General features: G+C 39.3%; 1 protein-coding gene across 12 annotated transcripts in view; it reads right to left on the minus strand.

The window, feature by feature from the left end:
• The window catches only part of DTNA (dystrobrevin alpha), a 226,914-nt gene that overhangs the window by 69,455 nt on the left and 141,815 nt on the right, over positions 1–15,644 (minus strand). For all 12 annotated transcript variants that reach the window (XM_027674327.1, XM_027674399.1, XM_027674392.1 and 9 more), the window contains one exon: positions 754–967. In XM_027674327.1, the coding sequence (XP_027530128.1) occupies positions 754–967 (214 nt within the window). The remainder of the gene's footprint in view (positions 1–753; positions 968–15,644) is intronic.

Below are 15,644 nucleotides of genomic sequence, written 5' to 3' on the forward strand. Positions count from 1 at the left end.
ATGTGTCATGGCCAGTGTTTTCTGCTGGTGAATTTTCAAAATATAAGCCATAAAGCAACAATAGGTCATCTGCATCTGTCAGACTTAACCACTGTTCTCCAATAATTCAGTTTTGAGGACTGCAAATATTGCAGTACACGTTCCCAAGTATGTATTCAGAAACTGTAATAGGTATACGCAGCATACTAGTTAGGGTAAATAGCTCTCTCTATCTCAAACCTCATCTTTTTGTAACATGAGTCCCATGCAGCAATAAACAACGTAAATTTCATCACCTCCAGGTCTTTAGTCCTATTTCTGTCCTGGTCTCAAAATCATGCTGCACTGGCATGAGCCAGAAAAAAAAACCTGCTTACAGTTGTAAGAATTTGCAGGGAAATTAGCTCTTTCAAAATAATGAGCTATTAACCCATGGCACTGCTGCAGAGGCATTGCAGTGGTGTCAGCCACTGGTGTGTCAATAAATAACAAGGCAAATTAGAAGTGCATGTAAATTTGTTTCTGTAGATAATTCTTCTTTGATATAAACTGGAACAAGTCTGAGTAGCTGGATGAAAACACAGTTGTGCTGAATTTGGCTCGACAGAAAGGAAAGTAGAGGTCCTTTATTTAGGTTGTCTCCCTAGTAAGCACTATTCACATGCTTGTTATTTGGGTCAGAATTGAGCTCGTTCAATTGTTTTCCAAAGATATTTCCAGAGCAAGTAAAATTCTTTCACCAGCTGGGAGAGGAGGGAAGGAAGGCAGACTTACGGATCAAAGGCCGCTAGCAAGAAGTTGAGCAATAAGCTGATGGATTGCTCCACATTGATCTGGTGAGTTGTTGGCATCCGTTTGTTGAGCTGGTAGAAGATAGTTGAAATCACAGCCTCCAGGCGGGCCACGTTCAGTTCGATGTTGGGGTCCAGGTTGTTCAGTGCATTTTCCCGCAAGGCTTCTATCACATTCCAGATGTCCACCAGGTGCACTAGGGGACAGGACAGAAAGACTCAGCCGGGACATGTGCTCCCGAAAGCAATCGAGAAAAAAGTCACCTTCTCCCACAGGGTGGTGAATAACACAACCATGCACAACATGTTTCATGAATACTTAAACAAATTAATTTATTTTCCATCACTGAAATTTGGTGAAGGAATGAGCAAACAGAATTCAAATCTGTTAATAAGCAAACAATATATTGATATTACTAGTTGTAATGAGTACAACCTCAGCTCAGGAAATCATTCCTCATTGTATAAAGTATTCAAGTAAAAGTCTATATTATACAGAAATCATTGGAAGGTAAACATATGCTAATTGTCTTTTTGAACCATGCCTTTATGAATCCCCATTCAGAAATTACTCTTAAATATTAATTTGCATAGCAGATGGGCTTTTCAGATGATCCTACGAATACTGAGTGCTTATCACATAGCGATATTTTTTGAAAATTCTTTTCAGCAATTTGTATGGAAAGCACAATATTTTACAGAAGTAGAATTGCAATTGAGTCAGGGTAGACTAGCTACATTTAAACAAATAACATGCAATGAACTGATCCCAAAATCATATCTTGTGTCTTCCAAATATACTTGCCAATTGATTTCTTAAATCTCTCTCTTTAAAGTCCCAACCCAAGCTGAATTTGATGGGAGCTGTTTTTACCTACAAGGACAGTTTAAAGGACAATTTCTGCTCACCCTTTGTATTTTACCCAAACAGAAATTTTGTTTGCATAGCACTGTTATTGTGGCAGTATAATTGGCTTGCCTCAGATTGGCATTTCCAGCAGTGGTGAACCTTGCCAAAAATAAAAAAACCCCTATATTCATTCAAAAAATGGATTTACTTCAAACCTGAACTCAAAGATTCATCCCTTTTTTTTATCTTAAGTATTAGCTACTGTCCTACTAAAGTATCAGTAAGAAACAAATCATGAGGTTCAGGGTGCAAATTCTCTTTTTTTTTTTCACCAGAGAAACTACTGCATAGTTCTCATTACCCAGCACGGCGATATGTCTTATGATGTATCAAGAACCATCTGCATGTGGAAGGAGATCCATTTCTTTTCTGGATAGAGAAATTTAATTCTAATGCTCATTACATTTTCACTTGATGGGTTTGCAGGTGCTGTCTCAGACTGCAATATGACACGATGGTCTGATGGCAGGGAAATGTAAGCTGATAGTAGATAGATAATGAAATCAGACACAGTCATTTTACTTAGTCTAGAATTATGCCTTATGATTGGGTTTCCCTTCTTTTGCCTTGGGAAAAAATAACCTCTTAACCCTGTCAGTGCATGTGTAAACCCCAGGAGGAAGAAACACCATACAGATGAGTGGTAACAGTAGCAGCAACTACTTTAGGGACTAGACAAGGCCCTTTGTCACTTCTTCTTGCACTTCCCTAGCAAATAACCAGGAAAACCTGAAAGGTGCAGTTCCATTGTGACACCAAAATATTTATTTTATCTTTGTATTAAAAGGAAACTTTTATAGGCAACCTTGTAGGCTGACAGGTTGCCTTCAGTGTGTCATCTTGAATTAAGCTGGATGGATCGAGTATACAAACTCTCTGAACTCTTCCTTTTTGTTTTCTAGCTGTTGAAGAGCAACTTCCCCACAGAAAATCTGGCATAGGTCTCAGATCCTTTTAATGCAGTCATTCCTATTCCCACTTAATCAGTTTCCACTGTCAAGTTGCCACAGATGTCATGTGGGCAAATGGGAGGGGACTGATCTCCAGGAAGAGAGCCTGCACATAATAACTGACCCTTTCTGAGCAGCTTCTCCACATGGTTCAGAGGCCAGACAAGGCAGAGAATGGAGGAAGTCATCAGAAAGCTGGCCATTATCTGGTCCAGGTGAGAAGGGTTAATGAGCATCCCACCACTGTAAGGTAGTCAAGGAAAACCCAAGAAATACAGAGCAACATGCCAGAAGATGCGGCAACAGGCTGGACCATGTGTGTGTATTTCGTGGCCTTATCAAGGGGCAGGCAGAAAGCAGAAGACGAAGTGTGATGTTTCCCTCAAGGTCTAGCTGTCACTGGCCATGAGGGCTGTTCCTGGTAATTCAGACCAAGAAGATGAAGGAGAAGATGCTTCCACCAGCAGTTTCACCAGGGTATGTGTGTAAACTGTCTAACCCAGGGAGGGTGTGGAGACATCTCCAGACTCTTCTCTGGAAACATTCCAAACCCACCTGGATGTGTTTGTGTGTCACCTGCTCTAGGTGACCCCGCCTTGGCAGGGGGTTGTACTGGATGATCTCCAGAGGTCCATTACAACCCTAATGATTCTGTAATTCTGTGAAACCCAAACTATTGCTATATCAACACAATAACACTGTGAGAAATTACTAGGCATAACAAATAGCAAAAAGAAGAGTAATGCCATATGCAGATGGCTCATCTTGACTTGAGACTACACTATCAAGAGAGCAACCTGAGAAACAGTGCAAACAGGGGTACTAGCACTGCTAGGGGAACCTTATCATAAATACTGAATAAGGATGTAAAATCAGCAACATTAGAGCTGGTGGGAAAAATATAAACAGGGACAGGCTGTTTATCTGTGAGTGCAAGAGCAGGTTAGCAGAAAAAAGCATGGGAATGGAAAAGGGGAATTTAAAGGGTAACAAATCATGTCATCAGAGCTGTTGGGATACCTTTCAGGCAGTCTCTGCACCTGATGTGTGGAGGAACTGTTTTGACCATACATGTTTCTGTAGTCATTGGAAACTGCGATGGTTTCCCTAGCATCCCTAAAACGATGTTCAGGGAGGATGAACCAGACATCCAGACTCCCTAACAGTGAGAATTTCATGCAGTAATATAACTTTAATTGCTATAGGCTAGTACTGGAAACCTCTTGAGTAAGAGAATATGGAGTGAAAGAGCTGGCAATAATGAATGAGGCTGAAACAGGGGTTGGTGTCTTATTCCTCCCATGATCTAGTATTGATACTATGTAGCTGTCAGATTTTAATGTGGGGTTTTTTGTTGACTTTTTTTCCCTACTGATATTATATTTTTCATCATGCAGTCATATCCAGAGTTAGTTTTGATGATGGTCCTGGGAAGGAAAATGTCCAGAGGCTAGCAGATGTGGGACTAATAACATCAGTATACACTAAACATATGACAGAAAATTACTGCTTTTAGTGTTAGCTCTAACCTGAAAGCCTCATAAGCCCTCCTGATGTTCATTGGTATGCCAGAAAGGTAGGGCACAAGACTAAGAAAATGACTTATTGGAAATTACACAGCTGTAACAGTCTCCTACCCACCATAAAATATTAGTCTCAAGGAACTGCTGTGTATTTGTACTATAAATAATTTTACTTGGGCTTTTTTTTTTTTCAGAAACACTTTGGTTCCACTTGAAGCTGAATAAACAACAATCCTACTGCACTATTTTATTTTGCATTTTATTCGTTAATTTTAAATCTCTCTACAGAGGCTGGAAACCAATATTTCCTGCAGGAAGAAATGATGGAAGGACACGAGCCAAGCATTTAACAAGAACTACTAATTTTGAAAGTATCTGATGAAACGTCTAGCTCAAAATCACAAGGAGAGTTTGTTAGACTGCTGTACAGAGGACTGAAGTCTTTGACCTTTAGTCAAGGCAGTTGTTACAAACAAGAATTCTCACACCTAAATTAAATGTAAAAAATTAGGTGTCTACTGTCTGCTGGTGATCAAGGCTCCCTCTCATCTAAATGAAAGAGAAAAGTACCTTAAAGCATCTGTTGGGAGACAGGTAGGATAAACAGAGCTTTGAAGCTGCCCATATTTCTTCACTGACAAAGTCTAAAGCAACAAGTTTACATAAGACATGTAACCTCGGAGCTGGTAAAGTTAACACACCTTCCTCTTTAAACATTAAGAAAAGATGTCTTTTCTAGTCTGACTACTACATGACACAGAATAATTCAGGTTTTATATAAAATATGAATAATAAATACTTCAATCTGTATGAACAGCTACCAGATCCTGTCATAGTCACTACCTTTTACACTGCACTGCTTGACCTTGTGCAGATTACATCCAGGTGCAGTTCCCTACTACCTTGAATTCTATTATTTTTAAGTTTACTCACACAGTAAGCAAACTCTTACATATTATATCATGCTGCCATATCATGCAATCAACATTGGCAAAAGGCAGAGTAAAACACAGGACCCTGCAAGCTCCACTCATTTCTACTAATAGAAATTTATGCCTACAGCTAATGTTATATCTGTATTCTTTTCAGTGTAATAACAGAATGTTAACCCTGCAAACTCTGCAAAAGCTTGCATTCCTCATCTTCTCTTCTACCCATTTTCCATAATACCTGCTATGCTCATTTATTTATTTATCCATCCCTGAGAATGTTTTAATCTCACTGAAGAAGCCATATCTTCTTACTTTGCACAACACGTAGTGCAATAAAACCCAAATCTGATTTTTACATACTACTACGATCCTAAGAAGATGAAGAGTTTGCAATGTAACAAACCAGCATACAGATATACAAGAGCTTTCTATCTCCTAAAATCTTTCTTAAATTCCCTCAACATAGTAAAATTCCGCAAGTTTGTTTTTAACTTCTCATTGCTGTTACTGCTTTTGTTGCCTTGCCCACATTTCCCTCTGAAAAGTGAATTATGCCTCAGCATGAGAAAGATGTCCTTTCTGAAGCGGATCTGTAAAACTAGAGAAATCTGTCAGCTGTTCCTTCAGTTCCAGCAGATAGGCAGTAGGAGTAAAAGCTGCTTGTATCTGGTACCTGTGTGGTATAAGGCAATCAAAAATCATGCAGCCCAGCCAATCTTCACGGAGCCTTCAGAAAGGCCTTGGACTCTGTAAACAGCACAGCTATGCAGGTGTAGATCTCACTCGATTGCCTGATGTTGGAAAAAAATGTAGACAATTTCCACAAGCAATTGCTAAACTACCTTTCCTTTTAGATTTTCTGTGAAGTGATTTCTAAAGTCACAGTTAAGCTAAAGATCAGTGTTATTAGATCTTCTATGGTGAACACTGTCTGCTAACTTTGATGACATTAAGTAGTATATAAACACTGTCACAGAAGGTTTTATATTTGAGCAGGTTCAGCAACAGACTGAAATTAGTGAATGTAAATAAAGTTCAGTGTCTGGACAGAAGTGCGACAACACAAACAAGGAGCATCATAGATGGCTGCCATTCACTCCACAGCAATTATTACCAAAAAACCACACACTTTGAAGAAAACCTGACTGAAATGAAGACAATTAAGATTAATGCATGAAAATACACTCCAAATAACAAATGTTATTTCCTTCAGTGAACTTCTTCAGATGTTAAAAAAACATTTGGAGAGTGCCTGTTGCCAGCACATTGAGACTGAATTGATCAGTCTCTTCCTGCAAGATGAAAGGTTGGATGAAGATGTGTGGCTCAGTTTGAAAGGAGTTTTATATTTTCTTCAAACTAAAAAGTTTTCAGATACCCTTCAAGTTTTACATCCTGCCTTTCTGCCTTTATCTGTGTTCAGAACATCTTTTCCTATTAGTTTTTACTATTTTGATGATGAAAACAAGCAATTAGTTACAGTGCAGAATTCTATCACCTGCAACTCTGTCAACAGGTTAATTTGTGGAATAGGTGTACCCTGGATACATTTGGAGAAAGCAGAATTTAACACAATCTTACGTTGCTTACTATAAACACATACATCAATTTTATTGATTTTGATCCTCCCTCTTTTCTTCAGGCACTTTTTAGTCTCTTCATTAGTAGGAAACCAATGTATTTTTAATTTATTGTAACTAGGAACTTGGATTTATTTGCAGTAAGTAATTTTCTTTTTGGTAGATAATATCTTAATAGACAAAATTAGAGAGAAGAGATGGACTACACTGTTTTTTTTCAACTCATAGCACAGAAATTAAAATTTATTTATGCAGTGAATGAATTTTTCTCTCCATCATGCAGTCTATTTAAAATTATGGAAAGGCTATGAGATACAGATAGTCTTGTATATATCACTAATCTCAAAGGAGGCAGATTACTTTAAACATTAGTTGTCAAGAAACGATGTTGCCCTAAGCAAGCATAAAAAGAAAACTGCACTGGAAGTTTATCTTCTAAGTGGTAAAAAAAACAACACCAAAAACCAAAAAAAAACCCAAACAAACAAACAAAGAAACCAAAAAAACCCCAGTCTGTGTGCTTAAGCTTTCTTACCATTAAATGGATCTACTTGTACAAAAATCCTCATCTGTTCTACTTCATTCTTTGTATTCCACCAGAACCATGAACTCTACAACATTCTCTCTCCATTATTACTAAATGAACATGGAAGAGGAGATTACATTTAATCAAACACCAGAAGCTATCTAAATTAGGGCTTTAATAATCAATTCAAATTTACTTAACATACAGTAGATCTAATTAAATCTAGGTTAAACATGCCCAAGTGATAGTTAAGACAGAATTCCTCCTTGATAGATTTTCCTTCTTTGGTGGATACAGGAACAACTTTTTAAGAAGCATTTATTTAAATTATTTCCAAAATTTTGGTATGCATTTCATGAAGATTTTAGCCCAGCAAAGCTCTTACAGACATGCTTGAATTTAAGCATACTAGTACTGTCATTTGAAATCAATGGCACTTGACTGTATGTCAGGTATTTCAGGTGGATTTCATTAAAAGGGAAAGATTTATGCTTCCTTTTCTAACAATCCTAAAAATATTATAAAATACGTTAGACAATTCCTCTTTTGATTAGAATCTATGAACCCATCACAAATCAGGGTATTGGAGCCATTTGTCATTGTCATTGCTGAGAAGCCCTGGGAAGTTACTCATGCTTTCTGTTTGGCTCCCTCTGTGCTGCTGCCAGGCAGGTAATGGAGGACTGCCTGAGGCATGTTTTTCCTTGGCTACACCTCTTTGTGGCAAAGCTGCACCTCAAATCAGTCAGCTATAGCATGATCACTGAAAGCTTTATCTGCACATCCCACAACTATGCAGGTCAATGTGCCAGTTACGATGGCTTGCAATCTTTTGCTCTCTGGTGCCAAATTACATGAAAATGTACCAGGGTGGTGCTTCTGCTCAGGGCTAAAATGAGGTACTCTTTGGCTGGGTACATCTGGTGATAGCTGTCACTCTACAGAGTCTGGCACAGGCAGGCTACTCATGGCCCAAATATCTGAACCTTTACTCAGTCTATACCTGGAAATGTCCTGGACGTTCCTATTCCTGCTCCCATGTCTCTCAGGCTTCTCGTCTACCTTCGTTGCCCACTGCTGCTGCCAGGCACTGTTCATACAGCCTAGTGACTTCTAGCACAGCTGGTCACCTGCTAGGTAGCCGATCCAACATGTTAGTGTATGCTGGGTCACTTCCAAACACTCTGCGGGCCATCAACAGCTCTTGGGGCTGGTCACCACTTTTTCCAAAAGCAAGATTGGTGGACTTCTGGCTTGTTAGCATATATTTGAATGTATGAATGTAAAAATGTATTTTATTGCATCTTCTTGCTATTTTACTTGATTTCTAGGTTTTGTAGATGCAGTGAGTACATTCTGTAGATGCAAGCTTAAAGAAGAAATCAACAAAATATTCAGAACATTTACTGACATGTTATTCTGATCCCAAAATGCTTTATTTTTTAAAAATGTGCATACAATGGTATGGAAGGCTGTAAGACGATGGTATATTGATAACCAAAAGTAACCACATACAACATTTAGTTCTTCGCTAAGAAATCAAAGTCTTTTCAAAGACTGCACATCTGAAATGGAATTTGGCAAGGCTTATTGGTAAGTCTCATCTTCAGGATAAAGGCCCCTGCAACAAGTGGGACAGTCTGGAGCAAGGAGGACAGCCTTGGTGAAGGAGGAACCAGTTAAGGGATGTTTAAAAAGACTGGCACGATCAAGTCCATAGGACCTGATGGGGAATGCACCCACAAGTGCTGAGGGAGCTGGTTGATGTCAATGTAAGACTACTCGATTGTCTATGAAAGGTTGTGGCAACTGGGGAAGGTTCCTGAGGGCTATGAGAAAGCAGCTGTCACCTCATTTCCAAGAAAAGAAAGAGGTATCCAGTGAAATAAAACCTCACCTCAGTCCCTGAAAAGGGGATGGAGTGAATCCTCCTGGAAGCCATTTCCGAGCATATTAAGGTCAAGAAGATGATCAGAAGCTGTCAACATGGATTTATGACAGAGAAATCATGTGCGAACAAGCTCTTTGCCTTCCCCAATGATGTGACTAGCTCAAGGGACAAGAAAAAGTAATGGATGTTCTTTATTCTGGTTTTAGCAAGGCTTACAACACTGTGTCCCATAACAGCCTCTCTGGCAAACTGCTAAGTGTGGACTGCATAAGGGGGCAGTGAGGTGGATTGAAAACTGTCTGAACACATTAGCTGAAAATCTTGTGATCAGTGGCACCAAATCCTGTAGGGAGGCCAGTCCCTTGGTGGTATACCCCCAGGCATGATACTGAGTACAAACTGTTTAACATCTTCATTAATGATCTGAATGATGGGACAGCATACCCTCAGCAAGTCTGCAGGTGATAAAAAACTGGGAAGAGTGACTGATACACCAGAGGTCTGGGCTGCCATTCAGAGGGACCTCAACAGGCTAGAGTAACAGGCAAAAAGGAATTTCATGAAGTGCAACGAATGGAAATATAAAGTCCTGAACGTGGAAAGGAATAACCCTCTGTACCAATACAGGCTGGGTGCTGGCTGGCAATATGCCTTTACAGCAAAGGCAGCCAACATTCTCCTGAGTTGCACTGGGCAGTGTGCTGCCAGCAGGAAGAAGGAGGTACCCTTCCCCTCTACTCAGCCCTGGTGACAGCGAAGACGATGAAGGGACTGGAGCAACTGTCATATGGGGGGAGGCTGAGAGAGCCGGGACTCTTCAGCCTACAGGACAGAAGGCTCAGGTACATATATGCTTTACAAGCATGTATAAACACCTGGCCACCAAGATGATTAGAGGGATGGAACACCTTTCCTATGAGGAAAGGCTAAAAGAATTGGGATTGTTCCGCCTGGAGAGGACAAGGTTTTGTGGCGAGCTAGCTGTGATATTCCGGTACCTGAAGAGAGCCTGCAAGAGAGATGGAGAGGGACTTTTTACAAAGGTATGTAGCGATAGGACAAGAGGGAATGGCTTCAAACTGAGAGTAGGTTTAGATTAGATATGAGGAAGAAATTCTTTACTGTGAGGGTGGTGAGGCACTGGAACAGGTTGCCCAGAGAAGCTGTGGATCCCCCATTCCTGGAAGTGGGCAAGATCAGGTTGGATAGGGATTTGAGAAACCTGCTCTAGTGGAAGGTATCCCTTCCTATAGCAGTGAGGTTGGAACTAGATGATCTTTTAGGTCCTTTCCAACACAAGACATTCTATTATTCTATGATCCAGTGCAAGGAAGTAAAGAACATGGAGGTACACTCTTCTCAGGGAAAGAATAGTGGAAGGACAGAAGGAAATAAGCACAAATTAAAATACAGGAAAGCATTTAAACATAAGAAAAATATTTTCCCTGCGAGGATTGTCAAACACTGTGACATGCTGCCCACAAAATCCGTGGAGTCTCCATTCCTGAAGATAATCAAATCCAAACTGGACACAACCCTGAGCAATCTGCTGTAGCTGATCCTGCTCTCTCCAGAAGTCCCTGTCAATCTGAGTGAGTCTATGATGTCCTTGTCCAATCATGAACCTACATTGCAAAAACATATAATAACTCTTCCTGGAGAGGAATCAATGTTGACCCATAATGTTGACTTTTCTCTAAAATCATTGCTCAAGTAAGCTGTGCTCCAAGGTCCTTTTCTAACCCATGTAATAAACAAATAAATAAACAAAACCAAAAAAAAGAACCTGCCCTGAGGTCCCTTGAATGCTTGACAAAGAGTCCTCTACATCCTCAAGAGTTTTTGTGTGAGTTTTACAGAAAGAACTATCAGAGAAGTGCCTTCACAGCACTCTGTGTACTCAGATATTTCCTCAAGCTTTCCTGTGAAGGCCAAGGGATCTCAGAAGGAAATCATGGTTTCATTTAGTCATCTGTCAGCTGCATGCATTCCTTCTCCTCATCTTTTTGCCTGTGCTGTGAGAGTGCACAGGTGTGTGGTGTGCACCGGCTCAGCAGGAAGCTTGAGTAAGGCCATCTACTTCTACCTGCCCATCCCAGGGGTGAGGAGTGCCTGGATAAGGAACTAAACATTCACACCCACCAATGGAAATACCTTTCTTCTGAACTAGTGTGCATATGGAGTAAGTCAGCTGTGTTTGGGCTCACTGGATTCAGGCAGATCATCTGTCCATGTGATACCAATGGAACAAGCGATGTCCCAGCCATCAGGAGCTGGGTTGTCTGTGCATGTGCTGGCCAGCTGCACACTGCATGCACAGAAGACATTTCTGTTTGGGTGCCAAACCCGGCTGTCGGAATCTGCAGGACACAATATGTACAATTGAGGCACTGAAAATTTTGGAGAAAAGTTTTCAAAGTTCTCCTGTCTGCATATCTGGGCTTGCATCCTATTATCCTCTACCTACATTTGCCCAGAAGGCAAAAAGAGTGATTCTAAAACCTTCTGAGATTCTGATCACTACAGCACTTCAGCCAAGTACTACTAATGAGGAATAATCATTAGGCTAACAATACACTGAAATCTGGTCTTTTTACTTTTAATACAGTACCAAGGTGTAAGAGTGTGTAAAGATCTCCAGTAAAAATTTTCTCTTAGACATTAATTTAATTTAGAATAACAGTTCTTTCTCCTCTTCTCCTGCCCATCTTGTCTCACCTATATTTAACCTAAGCCTGAAGGGCTCTCTGTGGGTGGCAGAAGCCAGTCTCCCCAAGGAGCAGCACTAATGACAGTCAATTCTGAAAAAGGGAGCAGTGGGCTGGGAAACTGTTGTCATTTACTTGTCACCCAGATGTGGCAAAGTGTCTCCTTTTTTTAAACATGCTTTGAAATAATTTATTTGAAATGATGAATGAAGTAGGACATAAATAAAATGAAATAATTAAAAAAATCTAACTCTAAGCTTCTTAGTATTTTGATGACAACCAGGAAAGAATTAAAACACTGCACTGTTTCTAAGAAGTCAAATGGCTTAAATGCATTGATTACACATAATTTTTTTTTTTTAAGAGTTAAACATACTTATGCATTAAAGACCAATGTGCAAATAGCAGACCCGTTGCTACATGTATTCAAGAGCCAGAAACTTTATATCTGCCCCTTCCACAAAAGACAATGGTATTCCTAGCTTAGGTGTCTCTATTATTCTTACTATCCCACTATAAAACTATTTTAATAAGAAAGGCTTTATTTGAGGCATTGTGGGATCAGGTCTTAATCTGACTTAATAATTTCTTCAAAAGGGTTTTGCAAGTGTCAGCTTTCCATTAACCAAAGAGGACACGAGGTAACAAGACTTGGTTAATAAATATGTAAGATACACAACAGCTTTCTCATTTATCTTAAAATTAGGTCAATGTGCCTCGCATTTGAGTTTTTCTGCCAATTCTTAAAATTACAGCAATTCAATTTTTTAATGAACTATAACTCTAGGTACTATATTACAGCAAACCAAATACTAGCAAAAAGCTTCTGTACTCCCAAAAGGTGGCAAAAAAATATCTCTGAGGCTGGGTGATACTGTATCTGGAGTTGATATTCAAAGTTTTCTCTTCTAGAGATCTGGTTAATCTGAAACTGAATAGAAAAACTGAATTATGGAGACTTCCAGAAGATGTTACCAGAGAGAAAATAAAAAGCCACATTTCAGCCCTCCTACTTAGGAAATTAAACTAGAAGTTTAAAAATGACTGAATATACGAGAAGGAAAACATAATTTTAGATGCTGGCACAACTCAGATGTTGTGTAAGTACCCAAGACAGATCAGCTTTCAGAGAACAGGCGGGACATGGTGCAAAAGCCTTCTGGCAGCCGCAGTCCCAACCACAGGATGGCACTACTGGGTATATTTTAGTAAATGTAGTCACATTTGCTCCAACATTTTAACTCTACTGGCACAATGTCAAGCGAGCAAACACGAATCAAAGCTGTGCATTTCCACTGCTGTCTCCAGAAAATGGCCTTGTCTCTGTACTGAGTTGAACTAAGCCTATGGGTGTGGATGTCCTAAACAGGTGGTCACATGTGACAGGCAAACAATGCCAATCCCATGAGATGGAAAGGGCAGAATGTCTTCATGTTGAATGGCCTTATTACAATGATAAAATCTCCTCCAGAAGTATATTTCTTCAAATACCAAGTCTGACTAAGACTACATCTTTAATAACTTCATTTTTTCCCCTCTGATACAACTGCTGCCAGCTCTCTCTATCCCCCCTAAAACATTTCCCATGTCACAAGAGGCCTTCAGCTTGCTTTGACACCATTACCAGCCAAAAGCAAGTGCAGCGTGATTGCTGGGTTATTTACATTTTTCATTAATTTCGAAGCAGTGTTAGTTAATAGCTTAAGATACAGGGTACTATCCCCAATCCCATATTAACTGCTGTTTTCTTTAAAAAATAGCTTGTGATGACAAGAGAATATGTGATTTAACAGTTCTTTACAACAATTTCTTACCTGATGGCTATAGAAAACAAGTTGAGATTACATTATCAACCTTTAAGTCATATCACAAAGGTCAATGAAAAAGAATGAGCACCTATTATATATTTAGAACTGTGTGGAAACAAAAACCCTCCTTGGCACACCTCTTGTTTTTCAGTTTGATCCATGGTTATTTCATCTTCTGTATTATTACTTTTAAAATCATTTAGGGTTGGCAAGACTGTAAACAGCAACACAAGATACGGAATACTAATGAAAGATGAATCATGCACTTTCTTGAACATAAAAGATGCGGTATTTTACATATATGCAAATTCTTAACCTGAGCCTTATTCTATTAATTTAAAAATATTCTTATGTAACATGGACTGAATTTGACCCATAACATTTTCATCTATTAAAAATAATTAGAGAAATACTTAAGCTGAACATAATGCTTTGGTAAACTGACTGATTTTCAACCCCAAGCAGAAGAAACATACTAAAGACAGTTAGCACATCCTTCTCTCTTCTGAAGAGTTTGCTTCAATCCAGAGGCTTTCTGGGCCAAAATCCCAGTATCAACTTCAGCTGTTCACAGTGAGAGCATTGCTATGAAGCAGGACATTCATGTGACATGTAGGACTTTGGTGAAAAAGCATCTCATGACTGAAGCCATAAGGACAGTTCAGACTCTGATCTTATTTAACCTTTTGCTGAGATTGGTAATGGAGTTGCTAATTACTGCCAAAGATTCAAGCTTTCATATTTGAAAGCAACACGATTTATTTGCCCCAAATCTTTAGGGATATTAGCTATAATCAGCTTTGAGATAAGGAGAGACAGAACCTAGTATCTGGAATATCCATATTTTCTGCATCAATTTCATTTGAGTAGACAGCATCTCATTCAGAGAAAGTGTAAAGAATATTTGACTAAACTCTGGCTTTGCGTTCACACAATCTTTCCACATTTACCCTCCTGACATTACTCTTATTCAAAGCAATGTCTTCTGCAAGAGTGGGTCAGTTCTCCACTTCCCTGCTGATTTGCTCAGTAACCAGGACTCCCATATCAGAAGGCAACTGCAGTGTCTCCCCTTACAATATCATGCACTAAAACTTCACATCTCTTGAGGAAATAAGGAATAGGCCAAGGAAAGGAGAAAAGCTCCAGTTGATACAAACATAGCTTGACAATCAGCAACAATGAGAAAGGAAACAATATTGCAAAATGTGAAATGACAGATAAATGAGATTTAGGTGAAGTTTCACACATCTATCCTTTCTCCTGTGTGTGACTGAAGCTCTTTAATGATGTTGTCAGTGCCCCTAGATGGAGTAAGAGTCTTGATGTACGCAGCCACTTAGCTGTCATCCTTTATTTTACACATACAATCCTTAAACATATCCTGCAAATCTAAGACAAAATAAGAGTTTCAAGGCAAAATATAGATGAATGAAATGTGGAAAATTAAACCTGGGGAAGATCAGGACCTTTACAAGAGATGCAGTACGATACTAGTGTTGACTTCATTTATCAGAAATTGAGTTCAGCCTCCTCAAAAAAAACATACACTGAGAGACTGATTCATTCTTTCCTTTGTGCCATAATGATGTCAATGAGTTCAACAGAGTTACTTTCAATTTTCTTTCTGTAAGGAAAGGAGACATCCAAAGAAAAGAGAACTTGCGGAACTAGCCCACACTTTGCTCAGTAAAGGGCCAAAGACAGCTCCCAAATACCCTACTAGAAATCCTCTGTAGCCAACAACAATATCACAGATCAATTTAATCTGAATTCAGATTTGGAATGCCTTGATTCAGAACAATGAAAACAGCCTCTGAAAAGCCATTGTATATCACAAACATTAATGCCATGACGCTGAATGTTCATTGTGTATGCAGTGACCCAGAACTGTATTAATAACAGTACCCACTGAAGACGTTATATTGTGCAGTCTCTTCACATTTATAAAAGCAGAAAATTATATTTATGGCCAAAATCTTCTATTTTCACGATTTGTCCTAGTACATCAGATATTTGCTGCACCAAATCTTCCACTAAGACTCA

Source organism: Neopelma chrysocephalum, unplaced genomic scaffold, assembly GCF_003984885.1.
Source record: "Neopelma chrysocephalum unplaced genomic scaffold, ASM398488v2 Primary Assembly neopelma1_22, whole genome shotgun sequence".
NCBI lineage: Eukaryota > Metazoa > Chordata > Aves > Passeriformes > Pipridae > Neopelma > Neopelma chrysocephalum.